This window comes from Zingiber officinale, chromosome 7B (genome assembly GCF_018446385.1).
Source record: "Zingiber officinale cultivar Zhangliang chromosome 7B, Zo_v1.1, whole genome shotgun sequence".
NCBI classification, from domain to species: domain Eukaryota; kingdom Viridiplantae; phylum Streptophyta; class Magnoliopsida; order Zingiberales; family Zingiberaceae; genus Zingiber; species Zingiber officinale.
In genome coordinates this window covers 6,822,852-6,848,307 of record NC_055999.1, presented here as the reverse complement: position 1 = coordinate 6,848,307, position 25,456 = coordinate 6,822,852, and the positions used below count along the sequence as shown (strand labels likewise).

At 37.6% G+C, this 25,456-nt stretch overlaps 3 protein-coding genes across 4 annotated transcripts; 1 reads left to right on the top strand and 2 right to left on the bottom strand.

Annotated features, from left to right (window-relative positions):
• On the top strand, positions 1–11,420 carry LOC122005203 (oxysterol-binding protein-related protein 2A-like). 2 transcript variants are annotated; one of them, XM_042560153.1, is made up of 11 exons: positions 756–1,181; positions 1,274–1,353; positions 3,329–3,682; positions 4,344–4,434; positions 4,895–5,340; positions 7,797–7,952; positions 9,630–9,797; positions 10,020–10,160; positions 10,247–10,477; positions 10,570–10,683; positions 10,994–11,420. In XM_042560153.1, exons 3-11 carry the CDS (start codon positions 3,539–3,541, stop codon positions 11,186–11,188), a joined length of 1,686 nt encoding a protein of 561 aa, XP_042416087.1. In that variant the 5' UTR covers positions 756–1,181; positions 1,274–1,353; positions 3,329–3,538; the 3' UTR covers positions 11,189–11,420. The 2 variants fall into 2 exon arrangements, with proteins under 2 accessions (XP_042416085.1, XP_042416087.1); XM_042560151.1 differs by lacking the exons at positions 756–1,181; positions 1,274–1,353 and adding an exon at positions 1–482.
• A 195-nt stretch (positions 11,421–11,615) lies between these two features.
• LOC122005204 (autophagy-related protein 8f-like) lies at positions 11,616–14,386 on the bottom strand. The gene is made up of 6 exons (XM_042560154.1): positions 14,209–14,386; positions 13,976–14,015; positions 13,827–13,882; positions 12,306–12,358; positions 12,013–12,131; positions 11,616–11,934 (listed from the first exon to the last, which is right to left on the bottom strand). Exons 2-6 carry the CDS (start codon positions 14,013–14,015, stop codon positions 11,828–11,830), a joined length of 375 nt encoding a protein of 124 aa, XP_042416088.1. The 5' UTR covers positions 14,209–14,386; the 3' UTR covers positions 11,616–11,827.
• A 1,039-nt stretch (positions 14,387–15,425) lies between these two features.
• LOC122005202 (putative glucuronosyltransferase PGSIP8) lies at positions 15,426–21,365 on the bottom strand. The gene is made up of 5 exons (XM_042560150.1): positions 20,736–21,365; positions 19,423–19,681; positions 16,851–17,052; positions 16,523–16,670; positions 15,426–16,328 (listed from the first exon to the last, which is right to left on the bottom strand). The coding sequence occupies exons 1-5, from the start codon at positions 20,996–20,998 to the stop codon at positions 15,785–15,787; spliced, it is 1,416 nt and encodes a 471-aa protein (XP_042416084.1). The 5' UTR covers positions 20,999–21,365; the 3' UTR covers positions 15,426–15,784.
• Positions 21,366–25,456: the final 4,091 nt, after the last annotated feature.

Here is a 25,456-nt window from a genome sequence, read left to right as displayed (position 1 = left end):
GCGCACGGTGTACCTATCGCACTTCAGCGCGTCACCGCAGCCGCTGGCGCTATAAGTAGCGTCGCGCCCGAAGCCGCTCGCAAAAGGCTCGTTTCGATCGGCGACCGGGGCGATTCCGGGTGTTGGCGATGGGGATCGCTGAGCTGCGCCACCCCCTCTGCTGCATCTCCATTGACTGCCCTAGCTTCGGCGGCCGATCGCCTGCGCCGTCGTTCCGGCAGGAAGACTCCAAGGGATGCGAGTCGCCCTCATCGTATGTTGCCGTCGCCGGGGTGCTCTGCAAGTGGACCAACATAGGAAAGGGATGGAGGCACCGGTGGTTCTCGCTCGAGGGCGGCGTCCTCACTTACTCGAAGATCCGGCGGCGGGATCCGACCTGGGTCCCTGCGGGCCGAGGCGTCCGCCTCATCGGTAGCGCCGCCGCAGCCGCTTCTACTGGGTGCCGGAAGGCCCAAAAGCCGGTTCGCGTCGTTCGTCTTATGGTGAGCAAAAGACATTGGATTTCGCTATAAAATTTTCAGAGTTTCAGAAAGCTGTTCTTCCATATATTATTGTTTTTATCGTTTGAATTTGATCTCGAACAATTTAAATTCGTTGAGCTCAATTGACTAGATTATCAGTTTAATTATGTATAATCAATTTAATTGATGTTTTTCTTTTGACCATATCTTACGGCGTCGACTTATTAAATATAAAAATTAAACACATGGAAATGTTAGCTAAACAGACGGTGAAGATGATGCCTACATAAATTACAATCTTCGTGGGCACAGAATCGGTGAGAAAACAGGACTCTTGGGCACTAGTTGCCCGCTCGAGTACGCTGTCGTCTGTGTCACTGTTGCTCTCTCGGTGCATCGTTAACCGGGAGGAACTTTGATTTTTGAGAAGTTGATGGGCCTGGATGAGGAAGAAGAGGGCGAGTAGGAGAAGAGGGAGCGGATAGAAGGGCGCGAACACTAACGCGCGATTTTGTTTGCTTGTGTGAGGCGATGGCTGGTTCTTTTCTTCTTATGTAGGTCAAAGAGGGAGTTTTGCGGCACCGCGGGGTTATTTACGAATACTTGGTGAGCGGGCGAGCCGCAGCGACCCCCCACACGGCTTCTGTTCTTGCCAGAACCCTCGGAAGACAGCTGGATTTAGGTTCCAGTAGTTGGATTCTTTGAAGTTTGGGAGCAGATGTACGGTTCTGCTTTGCTTTTGTGTCTTCTCATGCGTTGTTACTCCGTTCTCGTATTTTCCTTTATCTCATGGCTTTCTCTGATTCTTATAGCTGTTCCTTGCTCATCCATGTGTTGTCAATCGAGTAGCTGATGAGAGTAAAGACTTGTCTTCCTTTTCGTTATTGGTTAAGTGAGTTGCTTCTTTCTCATCGTTTGGTCTTTGTGCTTTGATTTCATAATTTTCCTCTTGTATACTTTGCCTTCTTTGTTTTTGGTGTTTTGGAAGAGGAAAAAAAACCGACCTTGAGGTGTCTTCCCACTGCGAAAATTTTCACCTGCGACAAACGTGTATCAATTTTTTGCCATTATGCTTCATTTTTATTCTTCTGTAGACGGCACAGGGGCGTGACCTGAACTTTGATACGATCCCGTATTAGTACACCTAAACAGCTCACTGCTTTCTTCGCGGTGCGGAGTACGACTACTCTACCAGCTGTACCTGTCTCCCTTTCTTGTAGATTAATGTCTCAATATACGTCATGGGGGGCTGGGCGTTCCAGCATTTATTCTTTTAAAGTTTTTTTGACTGCGATTGTAGCATATGACTGATAGTTTTAGCAATCCCGGGACTTTAGGGTACCAACTCTTGGTAACATTTACTTTCATGATTGAGAGGAGCTAGAAATCGTTTCATGAGGGGGATTTGAAGTCCAAGTACTTCTGTTCTGTAACTTGGAAAATTAGAGTGGTATGCCAGTTCTGGCCCAAGGTCTAGAATTATAATCTTCATGCTGACATCTGAAAGTAACATTAATTTGCTTGATCTTTCCAGTTGGAAATTCAAATTTTTCTGGCCCATTTGTACCGGTATTTTATTGAAATTAAAATAAGGAACCTTGCGCTTTATCATGTTATCTCTCATGACTTTCTTTTTGAATCTACTAAAAATTTTCCATTATGAGATTTAGATAGGTATTAGTGATGGATGGGATGCTGAAGTGTTTGGGAGTTCTTTGTTTTTTTACTCCTTACACAATTGGATGGGCAGTTAAGATACTTATTCCATTTAGTTTACTGTGAAGTTGTTTTATTGTATTAATTTATATGATAACACTATTGCACAAAACATTCATATTTTATATTGGATCGATCAATTGTACTAGGGAATGAATAATAAACTATGAGATGTCTATGGATGCTAAATCACTATATCGTTAAACTGCTTGAATTATTTATAAGAATATGCTAGAATATTTGATGTTTCTGCAGTTTAGCCAATACAATACATGCCCACTTAGTTGTTCTTATTGGAATGTGCTAACATACATGGTGCTTCTGTGGTTAAGCATAAACTGTGTAAATGTATATGCTTTGCATCTATCTGCTTATTTTGCATGTTCAGCCAGATTCTTGCAGTTGCATATAATTAAATATACATTTTCTTCTCTTTTGAATTACTAATATGTGTGCCAGACCTGTTGACTTTGAGTTTTATTTAGGACCATTGTCATGATTATATATCCTCTATTTATTATCATTTCTTGCATGTTTCACAAAAGTTGGAGTTGGTGGGAATTTAAATTCTCTTTAGAAAGATATTCTAATGATGACTGTTCATCTGATCATGTTCTTACAATCTATCTGATACTGATAACCTAGTGTCATGTATTATTTTTTTCATGGTCTATTAAGCATTTGTTTCTCTGGTCATGTTCCAGCTTTGTCAGATGGAGTGCTGCATATGGCTTAATTTGTAGAAGTTGATAGGACATGTTTTTAGATTCATATGTTGTAAAGCTATCTTTTTTTTTGTGTGTGTGATTTACAATTATTGTGAACTGCTATCTTTGATATCTTTTTGACCTTTATATCATTTGCAATAGCTATTCCCTTTTTCTAAATTCATAGAATTCTTTGTTGCATATATCGTCGCTCAGATTGAGAATAGTCAAGGAGTGCATGCTGAATTATTTGATGGAACATGTGATTATATCTCTGTTAAATGAAGTGCAACATGGAGACAATATACCATGTCTGCTGATAGGCATTTATGTGATTTAAAGCTATATCAACTTGTTATAGTAACAGTGTCTTGAGCATGCTATGTTAATAAGAAGCAAATCCTCTCTAATATTCTAATTAATATTATTTTGAACACCTCTTAGATCTCTTCATTTCGTGAAAGTAAGACTGACGGCCGAAGATTTTATATATTTTGTCCAACAAAAACACTTCATTTGAGGACTGATTCCAGCATAGATCGTGTTGTCTGGATTCATGCGTTGGTTTGTGCAATAAAAGAAACTTCCATAGTTAAAGGAGCACCTTTCTTGCAAAACGATGTGTTGATTTCAACTCAAAAGCTTAGAAATCACATGCATGATGAAGGATTAGATGAAGCACTCATCAGCGACTGTGAGCAGATTATGCATTCAGAGTTTGCCGAGTACCATAGATTACTGAAGCATCAATTGGAAGACCATCTGAATTCTATCCATATATTTCATCAACAGATAGAGGTACTTTTTACAACAGATCTCCTGCAAATTTAGTGAATACATTCACTTGCATGCTTTTACAAATTGAATGCTGATTTGAGTTAAATCTAGAGACTGTCTAGTTAGGCAAGTGATACATATGAACAGATCAAATTATCATTATATAAATAAAATATGATAATGTTCTGGTAGTTCCATAACTAGGATGTAATTTCCACATGATCATCAATGTTGTCAAACACTGACCACTGCATTGTTACCAATTTCACCATTTTGTTTTTGTATAGAATGCTATATCAGAGATTAAATGCAATAATGACCATAAACTGATGAAGGTATAGCATCCACATGGCACTTGAAATGCAAACATTTGTATGCAAGATTTCATGTGTTTTGTACTGTAAACCTTGTATGAAATATCAATTTCTTGTAGCTCTCATATTGGTTCCTTGTTGATATATTAAGTAGAAATTACCAAAACTATTTGATATTTCATATAGAACTATTTAATATAGAATAATAGTAATTGAAATTTGATGAAATAATTTCAACAATATGTTCAAGGTATTTACAATTTGAGAGAGAGAGAGAGAGAGAGAGAGAGAATGGTTGTACAAGAAATTTGCTTATTCCAGGAATTGTTAAATACACTGTTTCTGTGAATAATCTACTGTATATGCAGGAAGTTGATGCAGAAGATGTGGTAAATTGTGAAGGCCGATTGCATCTATCCAAGTATGACCTTTCAAGCTCCGGACATGAAAAATTCATTGGTACTCCCTATGTTATTTTTGTTGGTATCATTCCTATGAAAGAACTATGCAAAAGTTGTTCTTTTTATCATCATTTCTATTTTCTAATTATTCATTAGCATCCTAATGCTTAGATGTTCGCTTTGAGGTTTCCTGCTAGCTTAACTTTGGAAGAGAGGTCATATTCATTTCTTGATGCTATATCGAAAATGTGCAACTGTTTTTCCTACTCCTTTACCTTCAATACTTCACTCTCATAAAGCTATCAAAGTGACAGTTAGCCCCATTAGCATGTATTTATCTTCAATTGTAATCTTTAACTGAGTTCACTTTCAATCTGGCTCTTAACTGAGCTTTTTCTTATCTATACTGCATTTTCAAAATGCAGATTTTTGTTCTCCATGGCCATGAGTCCTTTTTGTTTCTCCAAATTCTAGAAATGTATTTTTTTTCTTAACTAATGATTCTCTTTCTTGATCAGAGTACAGTACAACTGAGTCATCAGATGATGTGGAAAAGCAAGAGTTTGATGAATTGTCAGACGAAGATGAACTTCCCTTCTTTGATACAAATGAGAGCTTCAATGATTCTATATTGGCCTGTTCATCTCTTGTAACTGCAGAAAATTCTGATATAACATCTAGAATTGAGGATAATCTTAATGATGCAAACATAATGGATTTTGATGCAAATCCTGAATTTCAGAACATGTTTCTAGATCTCAGACGGCGAACAAAGTTACCAGATCCTATTGAGAAGGAGAAGTCTGTGAGCCTTTGGTCAATGATTAAAGATAATGTTGGAAAAGATCTTACGAGGGTTTGCCTTCCTGTTTACTTTAATGAGCCATTATCCTCACTTCAGAAGTGTTTTGAAGATTTGGAATATTCATCTTTATTGGATGAAGCATATGAATATGGGAAAAAGGTATTGTACCACATTTTCTGAGTGAAGCAAAACTTTTCATTTTCTGTAGCTCTTAATGCCAAGGATATACTATACCTAATTTGATTAATATCTTGCAAGATAGAGCAATCTTTAAAATCAATAGAAATTGTCTCACAGAGAAAGGGGTTTACTATTTGTCCAATTTTGTCCCACTATTATCTTTATTTTTTGTTTTGTTTTGTTTTTATTCTGTGTGTGTATTATCTTTGTTTTTTGTTTTGTTTTTTTATTCTGTGTGTGTTTTATTCTTTGTGTGTGTATTATCTTTATTTTTTGTTTTGTTTTGTTTTTATTCTGTGTGTTCTCAATATAAATATTTCTCACCTATGGAACTAGAAAAGCTATTTCATACATTATTTCAAATTTAGAAAATTCATCTTTATAGACATTGGTCCCTCCCTTGTTAGATGTGAGGTCTATTTTTTATTCACTTATGATTGTCCGCTGGAAAGGTGTTATCAATTTTGTAATAGAACCTAATTAGTTTTGTGATAGATGCCATCTCTGCCAGTGATGTCAGTTTTCATTACTGAGCAACAGTTCTCTTTTTTTTTTTGGGTTAATCTCTTTACATGATAGTGTTCATTTTCTCTGCAAGATCTTTTAAGTTTTGTGTCCATAGACTACTAACTGGTTGAGGAGTACTGGATGATCCAGGCATTTCAATTTGTCAGTGATGGACTAAACCCGTTATTCCACTGACTTCTTTAACCTAATACCTCTATGTCTCTAACAAAGACCATGATGAATCAGTTGGCTGATATTGAGGATCCAAAAAATCTTTGACAGAAATCCTGTGATCTTTCATGCTCTCTGATTCTTTAGAAGTAGCAACTGATGCTTAATATAGGATGGTGCCTCCCTAAAGGTTTGAGAAAAATAAAGCAAAGTTAGGATAAAAGAAAAAAAGGGAAAAACTATAGATCCCATAAATTGAGGTTGTGAAATTGTGTCCCGATGAATGATAGCTCTGCTCTATTTTGACCCAATCAGGTACTCTAAAGGTCAACCCAGTCCACGAAGCTCCCGCCTATGCGGGATCCCACATTAGGTCAATTGTATGCCGCCTTACCTTGCATTTTATAAGAGACTGTTTCCGCGACTTGAACCCGTGACCTCAAGGTCACATGGAAGCAACATTATTGTTGCGCCAAGGCTCTCCTTTCCGACCATTACTCTACATGTAGTTACATGCAGTTATTGGCGACAGTGAGTCTTTGGAGGCAATGTGGATCGAAGCACTCAGATCCGGCCATTTGAACAAGAGTAGGGTGCACAATAAGAAATTAAGTGAGAATTGTTATATTGCCAGGGAAGGGGGTTAGAACAGTTCCAATAGGGAAGGGGGTTAGAACAGTTCCAATATGAATTGAACAGACTCCATGATACTAGAAATAAGAATTATGGAAGTATGGTTCATGCATTATATGTTGTTGGTTAAGATTCATCATATATCAAGGATTAACGTCAATATGATGATCATGATGTTTTGTGTTGATTAATCTTTTGTTGATACAATGAACCTTTTTTTGTTTGCTGAAGAGAATTTAAACAAGCTCACATGATGAACTTGTGTAACATGTAAAACCAATCAGGTCTGTCTTGCTAAAAAGTGAAAGTTCAAATAATTTTTATTAGCAGAATTGATCATTTGATGCAAGAAAAATTTGCTGCCAATCTAATAATCGGATAATTTTTAGGTGATGCATCAACAGAAATCAATGTAGCTGATTGCTGAAGAGAAACAAAAGTGGAAGTGATACTGATAAAGGCCATCGAGCATTTTGATGGAACTGAAATGGGATAAAGACCATCATACATTCAATGTCACCATTCCATTAACATATGCATGCAAAGCAGCTACTGACTTAGAAAATATTTGCATTTTGCATTTGATAAACTGTAGTTGGCAAAAATTAACTGTGCCAATGATGAACTTGGGAATCAAAATACAAGATACTGATTATACATAGGAGAGCATTTAGATGAGTGATGTCATTGAGAGAATAGGTAAAAGGTTAAGTCTAACTAAAGAGGACCCAGATGAGTGTGCAAGCAGCACTTAGGAGTCTATGATGTGAAGGTTTAACATGAAGTTAGGCCTTTTTTTTTAAAGGAAATAAGTTTGACAAACATATATGTAATTAGTAGCCAATATATGACTGTTGATTGTTGACTAAGTTAGAAATTTATAATTATCTGTGACTAAGTTGATAGCATCTTTTCACCTTTATTTCATGGAGTAACTCCATGTAGTTCATATGCATGAAATAACCGAGTTAAGGATGTGTTTCTTGTTTGTGATTTTCCAAGTGGTACAATAATTTTTGCATATAGTTTTTTGTTCTAGAAAGAAAGTTGGCATGCGCGCTGCTTGTAACTTCACAATTCTGAATTATTCTAACATTGCTTCTTTGCTGAAATTTTTAATTCAGGGAAACAGTCTCCTGAGAATTCTGAAAGTAGCTGCCTTTGCAGTCTCTGGATATTCTTCTTGTGATGGTCGCCTTTGCAAACCTTTCAATCCTTTGCTAGGAGAGACCTATGAAGCTGATTACCCTGAAAAAGGAATCCGCTTCTTCTCGGAAAAGGTAGATTTCTGAAATATGGAAGTGTTAGCATTGGTCTAGCCCTTGTGACATCAGTATCTTCATCATCTATGATTTTTGCTTCATCAATCAGTTGTTGGGTGACCCAGTCTTTTTAACACCTCTAATTATGAGCAGTTGCTCGCAGCAAAACTCTTCGTAACATTATGATTTATGTGTACCAAACACTTGATTTACTACACACTTGAGGGCTCTTCCTTCCTCCACCTCTCTCTTGTAGTCCGAATCCATCCAAGATAGTAATGCTACATTTAGTTAAAACTTTCTTTGTTAACTGCATGTAGTTGATTTGGTCGGCTACTGTTTTAAAATGATTTGAGCATTATTTCAGAAAGCAGCAACATAAGAGGTGACATAAATGAATGCAGTAATGGATTGCATTGCATAATGCAGGTGTGACTCCAATGTGGTTTGATTCTTTAAGCCACTGCAATCTTATATTGCTCATGGGAAGCATATGAGATTATATAAACCTAGGTGATTGAAGTCCAAGTCTTGTTCAAGATACTACTTACTCAATGAAGTCCGTAAGAACAAAAGTGTTATCACTAGGAGTGTATAAACACCCAGACCTGCCTGATGATGTCAAATAATGGTCATAGAACTTGGAGTGATGTTGAGTCTACCAAAGTAGAGACAACACCCAGGGGAAATTCTTATAGCTTTCCAGTGATGAAGTTAATAGATGAAATGAATCCTTCTTGTGGTGCGGCTATGATCAATAGTGCTATTGGTGGGGTTTCTTAAGATAATTTGTACAAAGTTCTGCAGAAATGAGAACTCATGAGCTTTTGTTCAAGTTACCTCTTCCAATACTTAAGTTGGCCCAACTAAGAGTGATATTACAGGATCCCCATGAATAGGATCAAACCTTATTCCATCATAAAACTTAGTAAAAGTGATAAGAAATGTCCGAATGAAAAAATGTACAGTTTTTGGTTCATACTGTGAGCTATTTATGTTGCCTAAGCCATTAAATAGTTACATTGCCATGTTGATGTGGATTCTGCTTTAGTGATCCACCGGGCCAATGTCTGGATCTGTACTCACATATTGTCTATTCAGACGATTCATGTGTGAGCTAGTAAAAAATGTGGGTAGCTATATATCTCTATGATGTTTTGGGGCCCAATTGATCTGTGCCTGCATAGTCTGATAAGCTTTGGATAAGTGATTATTGGAGGCACTTCCTCTGATAGGGATAAGGTATGAAACAAGATTTGCTGGACTTAAAATTAACTACGTTAAAACAATTGCACTTATTCATAAATCATTTCAACATGACTTTCTTTACTTTGTTAGACTTTGTTGCTTGTATAATAAATATTTTCTTATTCCTGGCATTTATTCTATCTTGAAAAACATATCTTAAGAAAATCTAATTACTTTTATACACAATGCAAAAGAACTTTGTATTATGACACTTATTCTACTTAGGATAATGAAATTGAAATTTTGAAAATGAAAAGATTTTTGTAAGATGCCATTGTGCTTATTTCTTGTGTGCAATTTACTTAATTGAGATGCAAACTTTTGCTATGCCTTAATGTATTTGTATCACCTCTCAGTTTTGGTCTACTCTTTTTTATGTACTTGCATTATTTATTCATTGGTATGCAAATTACCTGAAATTTCGATTGTTTATCATCTCCTTACTAGGTTAGCCACCATCCTATGCTCGTTGCCTGCCATTGTGAAGGCAAAAATTGGAAATTCTGGGGGGACAGTAATCTCAAGAATAAATTTTGGGGACAATCCATACAACTAGACCCTGTTGGTTTATTGACATTGGAATTTGATGATGGTGAAATATTTCAATGGAGTAAGGTAATCTTTGCAATGTGAAATCACTTATAAGCTGACAATCTAGTATGAACAACAACTTTGCATGTGTTGCTAAACATTCATATAGCTTTAGAAAGTCAAAGTTACCTGGAGAACAACTATATGTTCTCTCATGCCATCCATAAAGGCCATCAGTAATTACCATCATCCTTAGAATTGAAAATACTTTGTATCCCATTAAAGAATCATCTGATATCTGTTTAGGTGACTACAACTATCAATAACTTGATCCTTGGTAAGTTATACTGCAATCACCATGGTACAATGAACATACGAGGAAACAGACAGTATTCTTGTAAACTAAAATTCAAAGAGCAGTCGCTTCTTGACTGGAATCCTCGCCAGGTACAGAATGAATTTTATTAGGTTTTAGTGTTTGATCCAAATTTATCAAGTTCTTCTCATCACTGGAACTGCAATTTTCTGCATAGGTGCAAGGCTATGTTGAGGACATTGAGGGAACAAAAGTTGCCAGTTTGGTAGGAAAATGGGATGATAGCATGTACTATTCGCTAGGTGATGAAATCGCAAAGACCAAGAGATTTGTTTCGACCGAAAATGCTGACTTATTATGGAAAAAGAACAAGCCTCCTCCTGAACCCACACGGTACAACTTGACCTCATTTGCTATTACGCTAAATGAGTTAAGATCAGAACTGAAGGTAGACATCACATTTCAACTGTCTTGTTCATTTTTTTTCATATGTATCTCTTGATTTTTTGTGTTCTCATGGTGAAATGGTCTTTGATTAAGGGCAAACTTCCACCTACTGATTCACGACTCCGTCCGGATCAGCGCTACCTTGAGAATGGAGAGTATGGAAAGGCTAATGCAGAAAAGTTGAGATTAGAGAAAAGGCAACGAATGGTAATTTTCTGAGATCACAATTTTAACAAGGCTATAGCGAAATTGCTTGAAGTGTAGATGTAATTAAAATAAAAATTTGGCAAGGCAGTAGTAAAATTGCTCTTTTTAGTATTTTTTTCCCTCCAAATTCTCTCTTTTTTAAAATTGCTGGATTATGAAATTTCTTTCAACACCCTCAATGATCAATGTACCTCCCACGTTATGAGCATTCTTTTTCATTGAATTTTGAATCGGCTAACTCTTTCCGTAGGTTTTATGCATAATCGCCTTTTTTTGACCATGCATTCATGCAATTGTGATTTTGGTGCAGTCAAGGAAATTGCAAGCAAGTGGGTGGCAACCAAGATGGTTTAAAAGGGACAGTGACGATGGTACTTTCTGTTATATTGGTGGATATTGGGAAGCCAGGGAACAACAGAAATGGGAAGATTGTATAAATATCTTTGGCGAGTTTTCGAATGATGCAACTGCAGCAACCTGCATCAAGTCAGAACTGATGCCATGAGGTTTGGAAAGTGCGATGTTCTACGAGGTTTTTCTTCTGCTATCTTCGTAGCTCGTTGCACTTAACATGTAGTACTGGTAATCCGCATAACCTTTGCTGCTAGTTGTATGAGTTGCCAATCATAGGTGAGCATAGGCAACTGCATATTCATTTGTTTGATTTTGCACCAATTAAGAACCAAAGCATATTCATTTTTTCTACGTAAAATATTTTTGTCGTTGCTTGATTTACCTTTTTGAGATGGCGAAGAATTTCTATGTTAAGCTAAAAAAATAGAAGTCATTTCTGTAAATTGTCCTAACTCTATTATCAGATGCTCTGAATGATACCTGGTGTTTTATTTGTTATGGCATCCTTTCTAAATCGGGTTGCCTTTTCAAAGGTAGCTGAGTGAAGGCAAGTATATAATAAATTAAACTATTGAAACGACTGCTTAATTTGATTTAATTTATTTTCAAGTGTTATTTACTCTCATCCTAGCTTTGAGTGGAAGCCTTATTTATTGCCACAATAGAATACACGGAGAAACCCATCTCCAAAAGAAAAGTAGAAAGAAATCCAAGGTTCTACGTTATTGCTAAAGCTTGCTTCATGCCATTATGTACACTATGCTGATGATCGGCAGCACATAAGGCTTAGTTAAGTCTGTGTTTTCAGAGAGCCAAAGGTGTTCTCTCCACTGTAGACAAAGTAAAGGAATCCATCTTCATCTTTCTTCTCATCGTAGAGTTGCCCAATCAGAGCTCCTAAATGCATCAGAAATGGTAACATCAAAATCAGTTCTTTGATCTGTATTATGAATGTTAACGGTTAAGGTGAAGTACCGATCTGTGGAAGCACATTGTCCACGAACATGAATATGGCCTTCTCAGAACTTAAATTTATTCTCTTTCGAATGACGTATACAAATTGCCCAAGGGTAGTATCCACTGGGACCAAATACCTGAGAGTATTGTTCACCAGACCATGGTAAGAAAAACAGAGAGAAATTTCTTGTTCAAAAGCAGGTTCCACATAAACTCAAAATTTTCATGGTGGGTAAAAAAAATAAATTAAAAATCTCCTCCAAAATAAATAAGTTAATGGCAATTGTAACCATGCGGGGAAGGTCACTTACTTTTTCTTGTCAATGCTTGGCACATCACTTCTCTCTGCTTTTTCAACAATTACCTGTAAAGCCAAAGCAAACATGAAACTGCACCTCTTGTTTTATTATCATCCCATTTTTAAAATATATCATAAGGATGCCCCATTTTATATATAGAAATTTGTTATACTGTTTTGGTTAACCGCTATTCGTTGTAGCATTTTCAATCAAAATTGCTCCATATTATAATAATTTTGATCAAAACTATTATAATTGTAGCATTTTTGGTCAAAACTAATATAATTGTAGCAGTTTTGATCAAAAATGCTCTAATAGTATTTGACTATTTGGAGTAAGTTGGATTAGTTTTGACTAAATTAAAGTAGTTTTTACTAATATTTGAGCAATTTTAACTATAATTACTTGGTAATTTTGAGCAATGTTGGAGCAACTTTAGTCAAAACTGCTATAATAGCATTGTAACAAGGGTATATTTAGGATATGGGACACCCTTTTGATATATTTTTTTTCAAAATAGGACGGCCTTTTAATGATAATGAAAATAAAGGGACGATGTCCAACTGTACATTTAGACAAACAAGTTTCCATATCATACTAACATATTTGTAAATATCAATAATGACTCAATCTTCAAATGAATCATTCAAACTATGCTAGTTTATTAGTTTAACATTATTCAATATCTTTACAAATAAACTAGATAGGAAGAATACAAATGATATTTTAGAGCTAAGAATGGTAGATTATATCACAAATCAAACAAATATATCAGACAAACTAGTTTATGAAAAATAGTAAGGAGAATTGTGGTTCTTATTTATGGATATTTGAATTCAAACATAAGAATTGGAGGTTTTTGTCAATCAATCATGAACAAGGTTAAGTTGACAAGAGAGCCATACAAAAAGAACTAGAAAGTTTTAACCTTATCATATTTAGTCTACACTACTTAAAGAGTATTTTTTTTCTCGGACAAACACTTATTTACCATTTTAAATTTATGAAACAGCATATATTTATCATCACAAGGATATTGTTTAGGGATAAACACTTATTTACCATTTTAAATTTATAAAATAGCATATTTTATCATCATAAAATCTACAATAGCGCATATACATTTTTAAAATATGAAAATCTCTCATAAATATCATCTAGTTTAAATTAAACTCAGATTAATTATGTTTTTTTCTTCAAATTACATACATATTTTCTTTCTCACCTTCTCTAGTCACTTTGCATTACATTTCCTTTCAAATGTTAAACATATAAAAATAAATAGAAGGTACAAGCTCAAATTCAAATATACTTATATAACATTAGAAGTTAAGGATAGTTTTCAATTACAATCATTAAGTTACCAGTTTAACAACTTGCATATCAAAGATCTCATGTTTTAGAATGTGAATTAATGACAAGCATGCAAATTATGGACATAATTTTGTCGAATTTGGTAAGGCAAGACGATAGTAATAACCAAAAAAAGACAATAAAGAAGAATGATATGGGAAAACAAACGATATTCCATACCGGCACTCTACCGGGGTACTTCTCCTTAATCCTCATAGATTCAGCTTTCCTCTTCTCTACATGAATATGACAAATAGTGATCTTTAGACATATTTGTAAGGGAGAGGGGAAAAAAGGCAGTAAATAAACCAAGAGGGCGGCGTACTCACCGAGGTCATGCTGCTGCTTGTAACTGCTCTGCCTCGACATCTTCTCGTAAGATCAACCATAGAATAAAATCAAGATAAACGCAATATAAATAGAAAAACGGAATCAAAATTATCGACGCGATGGCGGGATTTCCGGCCAGAGAACAAAAACAGAAGCAAACCCAAACAAATTCGACAGCAAGAAACGAGAGGGAAAACAAGAGGAAAGCCCCGAATTTGGAATCAGAAAGAACCTTGGACGCGACGATCGGCGATCGGAGAGGCGATTGCTTTAGGAACCGAAAGAGGCGACTTTATGAAGGGCAATCGGTTGCGGGTTGTTATATATTGTCTATATTATGTGTGAGCGAGGCAATGGCAAACCCTAATTCGATGCCTTGCAAAAGCACGCAAGCGAAGCCTAATGACCAATTCATAATTAATAATTAAAACTGACGTAGACTATTTCATGCCTTTTACGGAAAGTATGATCATCAATTACCAATAATTCTCAACTTAAAGTTTGATATTTAATGGAAGAGTCTAAAAATGCCTTTACTTTTTAGAAAAAGGAAAAAAAATTTAAAAAAACCCTCAGGCCTTTTTTTGCATCATTTTTAAATACAAAATTGTAATGCATTTGAGATTAATTTAAATTTGTACATAGTCAATCATAATTAGACTCGTATGGAAAATTTAAGTATAGAATTTAAATAAATACCAAAAATGCATATACTATTGAAAACAAAATTCATATATATATATATATATATATATAATTGTTATGCTACGGATCTTATTTAATGCGGACTAAAGTCCACGTATTTTTTTTTAATGAAAACTTTTTCTCTTTCTTTGATTTTCCTTTGTTTTCGTTGAACCAAAGCTCACCGCGCCTCCTCGCGCCCCGTCGCTGGCCCGGCCGCCCAGCAGACGTGATCGCGCCGGAATACGACCGCTATCTCGTCGAAATCTGGTGTGATCGCGGAATCTGGCGCGATCGCGGCCGGATTGCGGACGCTATCGCGACTGGACGTGATTGCGCCAGATTACGACGAGATCGCGGCCGGATTCTGGCGTGATCGTGGCCGGAATCCGACACGACTATATCCCCTCGCCGCCGAGACTTCCTCTCAACTCGACGGTGGGCAGGCGGCAGCAGCCGGAATCCATGCCGCGATCCTTGACGATTCACCCCGAGCTATAGTGTGGATGGGTCCAGGCGGCCGGAGGCCACCAACAATGGGCAAGCCGGTTGGCGGCGAGGCGCGAGGGTGGCTGGCGCAGTGAGCTTCGGTTCGACGAGAAGGAAGGAAAATCAATGAAGAGAAAAAATTTTCATTAAAAAAAAAATAACGTGGACTTTAGTCTGCAGCAATCCGTAAAATATGATCCGTAACGTAACAATTCTCTCTATATATATTTCATAAATTATATATATCATCCACACCAAAGGTTTGAGACAGTAAGCAAAAGGAAAATAGACAAAAATGTATTCGACAAGCAGTAACAACACATTCATCAAGTTTGAAGCCAAACTCTTCAATCTTAAGAAGAAGAAAAAAAAAACATTTTGTAAATTAAAGGGATTCACATTCAATCCGGGTAAGAATTGGTACATGGATTGTCATCTCAGACATGGGATAATCTGAATAAAACTTGCTGCTTACAAACCCGCATTCCCCATTTTCACCAACCATTCATTCCTTTGATTCTTCTACATTTTATCCAGATCAAACCATTTCAAAGTGATAGATGTCGATGCATGTGAATGGGGGAAAAAAACTCAAAATTAATAGGATTAGCCAATTCTGTTCATCTCTGTGCAGATCAATACAGTTTGTTGAACTCAGACATCTCTGTGGACTCTCCCAATCTGGGAAAGAAGACCTCCCTTTCAACTAAGTTCTGCAAGGAGCCTGTAACTTTCAACAAGGATGCCCATGCAATAGGCGAATAACAGAATGCGTAAGCAAATACTGTCAAAGCCCTGATGACACCATCAGGATACCAAGGAAATGCCATCACAAACAGTGAACCCAACATTCCCAATAGTACTGTGAGGACTGGCAGGGGCGGCAGAAGGAAGACATTGATTACGATTGATGAGAGCGAAGCAACTCCAAGCATATAAAGCGACCAACCAAAAATTGGGTGCACTGTTCGTGGAATGAGGAAAAAGGGCACTGAGTAGGCAGCGATCATGGACCAAAATGCTGCTATCTTTAGTGTTGTATGTAGTATCGCAATGCTTTTCTCCTGACGGCGGTTATAACACAGCTTGGATAGACTTGGTCGTGCCAACCGAGTGATTGCTATGATTCCGACATACATTACTGCCTGAATCAACAAGATAGGTAAATCTGAACCATACCTGCTCACAAAACAAGGCCTGTTAGATCTCAAACGTAGAGAGCATAATAACCATCTCATATTTTAAATTTCTGCAGCATTGGCCTTTGCATGTGCTCTAGAAGTATTAACATTAAGTAAAAAAAGTGGCCTTAACATTGAACTGTTTGAATATGTTACTATGGTTCACAGGTCTACAAGCGATTGTTCACATACCCAAGATTTTCTCGACGCAGCTCATGCCAAGAAAGACCCAATGGTAAGACGGGCCAAGACCACCAGTACCAAGGTTTTAGCCATGGGGCACTAGGAAATGTTATGACACTATTAGGCCCACATGGTATGCTCCACCTAAGCTTCAGATCTGCAATATAATCAAACCAGAATTTTTCACCGCAATGATTTCCATAACTATTACAAGTTTTTTTTTTTTTTTTTGTGTAGAACAGGTCTGATGATAGAGAACCGTACATCTTACTGCATTGAATTCTAAATGGAAGTACCATATTTTAAGGCATAAAGAAAATAAAAATCTCACACGTACAGTAATACGAAGCATCCATCTGGTATCCCAAAGGAAGGCGGTAGGAACCGTTAAGTTTGGCACCACTGGAAGGTGGGTGAAACATTGGCTGATCAAGCAAATCAGAAAAATAGCTTGCAAGAAAACCTTGGTCTGCACCATCTGGGTTATCACGTCCAATTTCTAACTCATGAAGCATGTTGTTGAAAACCTTCATTGAGGGCTGCAAGTGAAACAGCAGAGAATGAAATTATAGTTAGAGAGGAAATTACAGTTCCCCTTCAGTGAAATAGCAGCTGCCTGCAAGTTTTCTTACTCTTTAAGACAACATCACCAAGGTATAGGATGCATTTCTAATAGACAAACACAATGGAGTATGCAACAAAGTATAGAACGAAATATGCCAAGGGTATTAAACACTTAGGGTTGAAGATCAATCAGCATTGCAAGGATAAGCTGGTTACCTCAATGATCCATTCTCCCAAAATTGTCATGATAATTTTCCCAAATACTTGAAGCAGCTAAAGATTAAAGCTACTCTATAGTTGGGCATTATTTGCTCTAAGATAATATAATTGCTGACAATAACAAGCACAAAGATGCTACATCATTAGTAATCATTCATTGAATACATTTGGGATGAAATATCACCATGCATTGCTATCATCTGGCTTTTGCTATTAGTATTGTAGTAAGCAATTAGCGCATGACAAAATTTCAAACCACCACCTACAAGACCATGACTTGTTAGCTACTGGACGCACCTGATTGATTTATCGCTATCACTCTGTCTACAAAATAAAGACTTTCGAGCATGCTGTTGTGGAAATCATGGGAATATCATGAGAACTGATAGAGGTGCTTAAATATTGTTACATCCTGTCTTTTCAGCTAATGAATTATTTGTAATAACCTCTATATCCTATGTTATAATGTTAATGTGTTAGGAGACTAAATGAAAATATCTTGGAGTAATGCAGGAATTTTGTGAAGCTACAAGTTATAATTAATCTTGCAAAGTAGGCTTGATTATATTACTTCCAAGCTTCTGCATTAGAAGCCTAAGAAATGATTAAGAAAACTAGATGATTAGTAAATTTCTGTAAAAGAAATTGTTTAGTAAATCTCTTCGTGACTCAAGATGAAATTTGTTGAACACTAATCAAATTTCCTGAATTCATGAAATTCCACATCTAGTATTAGTGAGATTGTATACGAAACTTCACAAAACTTTAATTTAAGAAGGTAGAAACTAGAAAAAGAAATAACAAAAAGAGAGTCTATGTTACATTTGTTGATAAATGCAGATACATTGAAATCTGACCAGGTGATTTTCCTCCATATCCTTACCATATTATTTTATAATCTGATTAAGCTGATAATCTGCTGATTGAAGCATTTATGGTTTAAAAACCTGAGCTGCGCCACTCAGTATAGTCAATCCTTTTTGTTCTAGTGGAGAAGCGAGACACGACATGAAAGGCTTAATCACTGTGTTCCGCACGAGCTTTTAGAGAAATTGTCTATGATGAATTTGAAGATCATGATGATGACATCCCAAGTAACCAAAAATTTATAACCACTACTCGTGTCTTCTGAGCTAAATGAGTGTGAACAACAATAGAGATATAGATATGACAATACCTGATGCTAATTGAAGTGGCACAGCTGATGCTATAGACAAGGATTAATGATGCCAACACAAAAGAGAAGAACAAAATGAATGGGTAAAAGTTGCTAATTTTTTCTATTTTAATTGAATTTCCCCAATAAAACAAATATGCCACCGTAGAAAGGTATTCAACATCTAGAACTCTAGTCCTAGTATCTAACGTCAATTGTGTATGAAATTATCAATCTATACCTAAATGAACAAGTGTAGAAGATCAAGACATGAATCAATGGTTCAAGAAGTAATGGGATCTAATGGGGTTAGGTTGACTAAAAAAGACTTATGTGAATAAGCATTATCATATTGTGATAGAAAGGTAATATTTCACAAATTTATTAATGTAATTACATATCATGATGTATCTTAGGTATATCACCTAAAATATTTCAAAACAATAGTGGCTTCAATTAAACTCAATGGCTCGGCCCATTAAGAGGTTTGCAACACTGAAAATTTTGATTTCATGAGATAGTCCATAGAAAGGTAGAATCCATTCTTTAGACAAGTTGGTTGTTCCCAATGTTTCTCAACTTCAAAATGGCCTCATATCATAGCCTCTAGATTAAATAACCATTGCCCCCACCGGCGTAGCCGAGTTGGTACTCGATTGTCGAATTGCCACATAGATTAAATAACCATTGACACAGATTAGTAGATAAAAATGATGGAAACAATGCTGTTTGCATAATCATGTAATCATAAAAATAGTTAACTATTGGTATTATACTACATGTTAGCTATAGTTTAAGTAACTAGCTGTGAATAATAGCATCTCGTGTTCAGACTAAATTGCTGGCAATGGTTTCAAATTTCTTTAAATTGCTTCATATTGATGAATGGTTTTGTTCATTCTACTAATATGGGATGGGTTGCAGGAAAGGAAATTAATCCTTGCAAAACTAGGGTTTTTAAGAGGTGTACCTGAAGAACAAAAAGTCCAGTATGAAAGATGCAGGGATTGATAAATACAGCACAGAACTGGCCACACATGAAAAGCTCATCAGTACGCTGGAGGAAAATGTTATCAGAATCAAGCATAACAACTCGATCATATGAAACTAAGCTCCATGCATAAAGCTTGTTCAAGGTCAGCTTGAATCTGGAGTTGAAATTGCCTTGGTTTTCATATGGATTCTTCAAATTTTCAACAGAAACCACCTTCACGCCATCTTCTTCTTGCCTGATCATGGCAAACAGTCAGACATAAGTACTTGCCCAAACTCAGTATCTAACCATTTAGTCTTCCTAAATGCACTACCAACTACGTGGACTATTCTTTGCAGCTTCTTAAATTTTGTCAATACAAAGGGTAAACTTTTGTAATAACTTGGAAAAATAATTGGCTAATAAAGTTCAAAGTTTTAGATTGGTAAAGTCCACTGCCCACATATATCATACAAAAAATTTATTTAGTTCAACAACAACTGAAAGCTGTGCTGAAGAAGGAATCTCATGGTTCTTAACTTCTTTTCCACTCTCTAACATTCAAAATCAATATTCTAATTTGCATATTTAATACAGTCAAAAGTTAAAGAACTTCTGTTGGGCGTCAAACGATCGTGAAAACAAATATATCATCGATATGGGAATTTATACGAAATTAGAGTTGAGAGAGCAACATCAAGAAATATAGAGCCAATTTTTAATTGACTAGGGTTTCTTTTTTGTTCGGTTAAACCTACGATCATGGACCGGTAGCTAGGGATTACTCCAAAGAACAAGTCAACACCAATTAAATTCTATGGCCCCAAAGTTGTCGTTTTGTTTTAGGCACACCTAAAAGTCAAAAAATCTTGGAAATGGATATCCCGAAGAACATGCCACCACGAAGTGCGCAAAAAGACCTAAAAACCGCCTACACAGCCACACTCGTCCATGCTACAGACTAAAAGAGCCCTTTCCAGAAATTAAAAAAAATGATTTAATGAAGGAGTACTGTCCAAATTTTCTGTGAAGGATCGACAAACAAAAGGAAATTAAATTCGTAGTATTTGAACAACTTCAAACAACAAATTCTTAGACTTTTCTCAAATACAAAACTTGCTGTTTTAACAAAAAAAAAAAAAAAACCCCCACCAAACAGAAAAGGTTGAGTAAACTAAACTTGCTGTTGAGGACCGTTTCAGAAGCGAGACCATCAATTAGAACGAAATATACCAAACCAAAAGGGAAATTTCACCAAAAGGGGGGAGTTTAAGCGGGGATGCGGGGGGAAGGAGCAATAGAGATCTCACAATGTTTGGACCCATCGTACGGGCACATCGACGGAGGCGATGACGACCAGATCGGCGTCGACGCCAAGCCGCGCCAGAGACCTCATCATCACCCTCGTCGCCACATAAAACTCGTAATCCCTCGGCGTCCCCATGTACATCATCGCAGCGTACGCATGCTTCCGCCTCGGCGAAGTCGTAGCAACCTCCTGGGCCGCCACGAACACCACCACTGGTGCCAACAGTAGCGCCACAAGCAACCCTAGTGGCCGGCCGGCCCCCATCTCTGCCACTTCCAACCTCCGAACACTCGGGACAAAAAAAAAAATAATTGAAATGGAGCAAGATCGGATCTTTATGCTGCCGAAGTTCGGATCTTAGCCTTCAGAGCCCTTCCCCTAGGCTCATTCTTCAGATCTCCACCTTCTCAAGCGTCGACTTGGTACAGCTCCGCCCTGGGCAGTACCGGGCCGGTGCAAGAAACCGCAAAGTGTTCACTGGTGTGGGCAAGGTTGAGGTGGTCGCAGATCGCCCGGTTTGAGAAGAAGCAACCACACCGCGGCGATGGAGAGAGAGAGAGAGATTTTGTCGTGGGTAGCGTTTCTTGAGATACTAATTTCAGACGGATCAAAGTGGTAGAGATGGAGGAAGCGCGTCGGGAATTAAAACGCACGGCTATTTCAAAAATCTCGCATACCCACCCCACACACCTACGTGTGTGAGTGGGGTTTTCTGGTCCCCACTCATGCTTCTCCAATCGTATGATTCATAGCCACGATGGGTAACTGTTAGGATGTCACTTCATATTGTTCGATAAAAGCAAGTTTACAGGTTACGCTGATCCTTGCAAAGCAACACCACTACACAGATACTTTACCTTGAAGAAAGAATACAAATGAACTAAAATCAAATTTCTTATTTATTTAAAATGAACAGAAATTATCGCAAAAGGCAAAAATGTTAGGATTCTCCTTGATCTTAAAGACTCAAAAGATGTATGTATATTAGTCCACTCGAGATATACGGTAACTAAAATATAAGATATTGTTATATGAAATTTTGAAGTTGAAATTTGATGGGTCTGAATATGTTTCTCTCTATGTATGTCTTTTCTCCTGTTTTATCATTTGTATTAATATTAAAAGTCATTCATAATTTATCTTTTCCATGATATGATAATAAAAATAAATAAAATTATATAAGATATTTATATGTTTGCAAGGATCCTCTTATATTTTTCAAATTTATATTGATAATAGGTGGAACAGATCAATCACTACTTCCGAATTAATTGACTCAAAACGATGAATACCTGAATTTAGAAGGGACAAAAGAAAATAAGGTCAACTCGAAGGCCGACTAATTAAATTCAGTAAATTGCAGCTGCTCATCCACCAGTCGCAGTTGGGAAAGGCTGGTTCGGATAGGGGTCAACATTGGCGTTGTAGTGGAGCCTTAAAAGATGGGTCGAGGTGACCACTGTTTGGCTGTCATCTCGTACTGGTCAGTTATACTTCTGTACTTGCTAGCCCATAACTCCATAACAATATTATTTTTATCTTAATTAAGGAGCTAATAATCGCTTGGTAATTAAAGATAGAAAGATGCAGGGTCGCTCGCTCGCTCGCTCGCTCTCGTTGGATGCGATGCCTCTCAACGTTAACAGTGGCAGCAGGATGCCGCCCCGTGCGTGCGGGCAGCGTCAGCGGCGCGCGTGCATTTACTTGATAGACGTGTGTGCCGCGTCGTTTGTTCCTTTATGCCGTTGTTTTCTTCTCGGCAACAAACAATTGCCTAACATGGACGGGCAATTAAGATCCTGTCGTTGGATTGGCCTTGTTTCTCGTTGTATATTCTCGAGGATGGATATAGAGATAAGGCTCCACCGTGCTTTGGCGGTATTTTATGATTAACTAGTGCACGGTAAAGCTAATTGATAAAGCATTAAGTCGGTCTCGTTGCATTATTGTAGCTTTCACCGTGCATCACTAGGCGGTGGTTTAGTATTCTACTCGCTGACCATATGGATGTCATGAAACGTCTGTCGTTAAGAACAAGGTTTTAACACCCGGGGTTACGGTGGGACAGATTCTTGGACAGTGAGATTCAAATCTATAATTGGATCGTCCGTTAAAATCGATTTGTTGGATACTTGAATTATGTTTTTTTAAAAAATATATTTTGGTAGCCCGCAGGCATACGGTACGGTGATACAACCAAGATTCAATTTCCACGTTAAACATTCTTCGTCAGCGGTAGTTCACACTTGAACTAGTGATGCTGGGACGTCAAGAGCTACCTACACTTTCTATATTTATGTTGGTTGTTGGCGCAATGATTCTCAAATTAATATTGATCAGTTTGATTAAATTCAAGTTAGTTTGAATTTGATTTTTGATATTTGATAAGGATCAATTGAATGTAAAGATCAATTCAACATCAAAAGAGGAAGAGGAAGTGAATTCGGTCACATTCGAGGAAAAGAAAGATGAGGAAGTATCATCAACATCCTCAAGGGTTGAAGAATAGTTCAAGACAAGTGAAGAGGAAGTCTTGAAAGTCAACCTTGCAAGTATCTCCATCAAAGTCAAGTCAAAGGACCACATCATTTGTTTTAGTTGCAATGAAAATGGACACTACAAGAATAGGTATCCATTGGGTAACAAAGAGGTATCTCCTAAACTCATTCAAGTTAATTTAAATACTAACAAGAATTGTAGGAATAAAGAAACCCAAGGAAGGAAATTGCGCATCATATGCTTCACGTGTGGAGAGAAGGGCTACTACTACACCAAATGCCCTAAAAAGAGAGAGATCAAGAAGATAGCACAATTGAAGAAATGGGAGAAAGAGAAGAAGAGGAGCTCAAGTCTAGGGAGAGTTTCAAGGGTAAGGGAGGTATACCTTAATTTGAAGTGTAATTCAAATTTAAATTCTTATATTCCCATGCATGTTAGGATAAATAATGATTATCATTACATAGCAATGAAAAATTTTAGTTCTAAATATCATAATAGAAATAGGGTAAATATAGATCATAACCTTAGGAGACCTATGCATGAGAAACTTAGACATGTTAGATACTCATTACCTAAGGAGAATAAGGTAGTGGAGAACTAAGGTATTAATCCCAAGAAGGGGAGACATATGCCTAGGAAGGGTAGGTCTAGGAATGTCTATGGTAGATATGTTGACTCTAGGTTTAGGAACCTAGAAAGGGAAAATCAAGCTTTAAAGGCAAAGCTTGATCAGTTAGAACAATTCCTTAAGAGATTTAATGTTGGATCTAAGGGATTATGTATGGTATTGGGTAGCCAAAAACTCAACAATAATAAATCAGGTTTGGGATACCGATTTAGTCCCTCCAAGGCCAAAAGGAGACCATGTGCTAGGGTGACACATGATGAGGGCAAGGGAGAGTCATTCAAAGCTAAGGAAAAGAAATATGCTAGGGTTACATATAATTACGACAAGGATATTGTGTCAAGGTTAAGAAGATAGGGAAATCTTCTAAGGAGAATTATTATAGTTTAGCCACAATATATGAGTCACCTAGGGGGGTGGCTAAGGCTAAGAGCTCTAGAGGGAGCTCAAAGAGTCAATTTGGGACCCATGGCAAATGGACCTCAGGTGGGTATTGCATGAGTTTCTAGATGGGCCATGGAATGTATCAAATGGTTTGGAGAAAGACTTGAATCTCAAACCTAGGGAATTGACACAATTGGGATGTGTTTCATGCATGAAAATATGAATTGGGTTTATATTTCATGAAAATTATTTTTTGATGTATAGATGTCATATAAACTAATGCTAGTGATCCGGTGATAAGGTCGGGGGGCCCACATGAGGGCAAGGTCAACGACACGGAGGTCAACAGTCAAAGGGGGGTCAACCCCATAGACTCAAAGTGCAGGTAGGACGCCGATCACCAGGCAATGACCCCTATCCGAAGGGACAACCATCCGACCAGGAGCCCATATATCCGACCGGGAGCCCATATATCCGACCGGAAGCCCATATTTCCATATGGTCGAGCGGATAATCCGCCCGGCCGCAATACAAAGCACGACTGAAGGCCGAGCCGTTTGCCTGCTCGACCAGGGTCTCAGGCGATACGAACCGAGCGGACGGACGACCCCCAACCTTCCCGGATGGACGACCACCTATGCCGGACTAGAGACGAATGCTCTGGGCGAGCGGCTTGATGGTCAATCCGAGAAGAGGAAGTCAAAGAGTAGAGGATAGTGCGAACGTCATCTCAGTAACCCCTGTTGCTGACAACAGGCATGTTCGAAGACCAGACCATACTCAGTATGGTGCGATCGAATGTTCTGCTGTCCCATCAAGGAGACGCTCAGACTGTAGCGGTATGGAGGCAGACATGCTCTTCTGACAAGCCCATGCTGCGGTATGGGATATGACACGTGTACACCTCGATTTGTGTGCACCAAGTTCTCGTGGCTCTATATAAAGGCCATTAGACTTCACCGGAGGTATGAAATCTCTGATCCTGGAAGCCACCTCCTTGTTTTTTGTCTGCCTGACTTGAGCGTCGGAGGGTCGTCGCCGGGAACCCTTTCCCGGCCCAACTTCTTTGCAGGTTCGCCGGAGCTCCACACGATCAGTCGAAGATCTACGTCAGCAACCGGAGAGCGCCACGTGCCCAGCGTCAGTTGATTCAGCTTTCGGACGGGATCAGCTAGAGATGCATTAAGGTTTAGTATAAGCAAATACATCAAGAG

What these genes read in the sequence shown, in the direction of transcription:
- LOC122005203 (XM_042560151.1), top strand. Translation starts at nt 129, where the DNA reads ATGGGGATCGCTGAGCTGCGCCACCCCCTCTGCTGCATCTCCATTGAC. An exon ending in CATATGAATATGGGAAAAAG is followed by an intron (nt 5,341 to 7,796) that starts GTATTGTACCAC and finishes TTTTTAATTCAG; the next exon opens with GGAAACAGTCTCCTGAGAAT. An exon ending in TTGACTGGAATCCTCGCCAG is followed by an intron (nt 10,161 to 10,246) that starts GTACAGAATGAA and finishes TTTTCTGCATAG; the next exon opens with GTGCAAGGCTATGTTGAGGA.
- LOC122005204 (XM_042560154.1), bottom strand. Translation starts at nt 14,015, where the DNA reads ATGTCGAGGCAGAGCAGTTACAAGCAGCAGCATGACCTCG. An exon ending in AGTACCCCGGTAGAGTGCCG is followed by an intron (nt 12,359 to 13,826) that starts GTATGGAATATC and finishes TTGGCTTTACAG; the next exon opens with GTAATTGTTGAAAAAGCAGA. An exon ending in CAATGTGCTTCCACAGATCG is followed by an intron (nt 11,935 to 12,012) that starts GTACTTCACCTT and finishes TGATGCATTTAG; the next exon opens with GAGCTCTGATTGGGCAACTC.
- LOC122005202 (XM_042560150.1), bottom strand. Translation starts at nt 20,998, where the DNA reads ATGGGGGCCGGCCGGCCACTAGGGTTGCTTGTGGCGCTACTGTTGGCA. An exon ending in GATGGATGCTTCGTATTACT is followed by an intron (nt 16,671 to 16,850) that starts GTACGTGTGAGA and finishes ATTATATTGCAG; the next exon opens with ATCTGAAGCTTAGGTGGAGC. An exon ending in CTGCGTCGAGAAAATCTTGG is followed by an intron (nt 16,329 to 16,522) that starts GTATGTGAACAA and finishes TTTTGTGAGCAG; the next exon opens with GTATGGTTCAGATTTACCTA.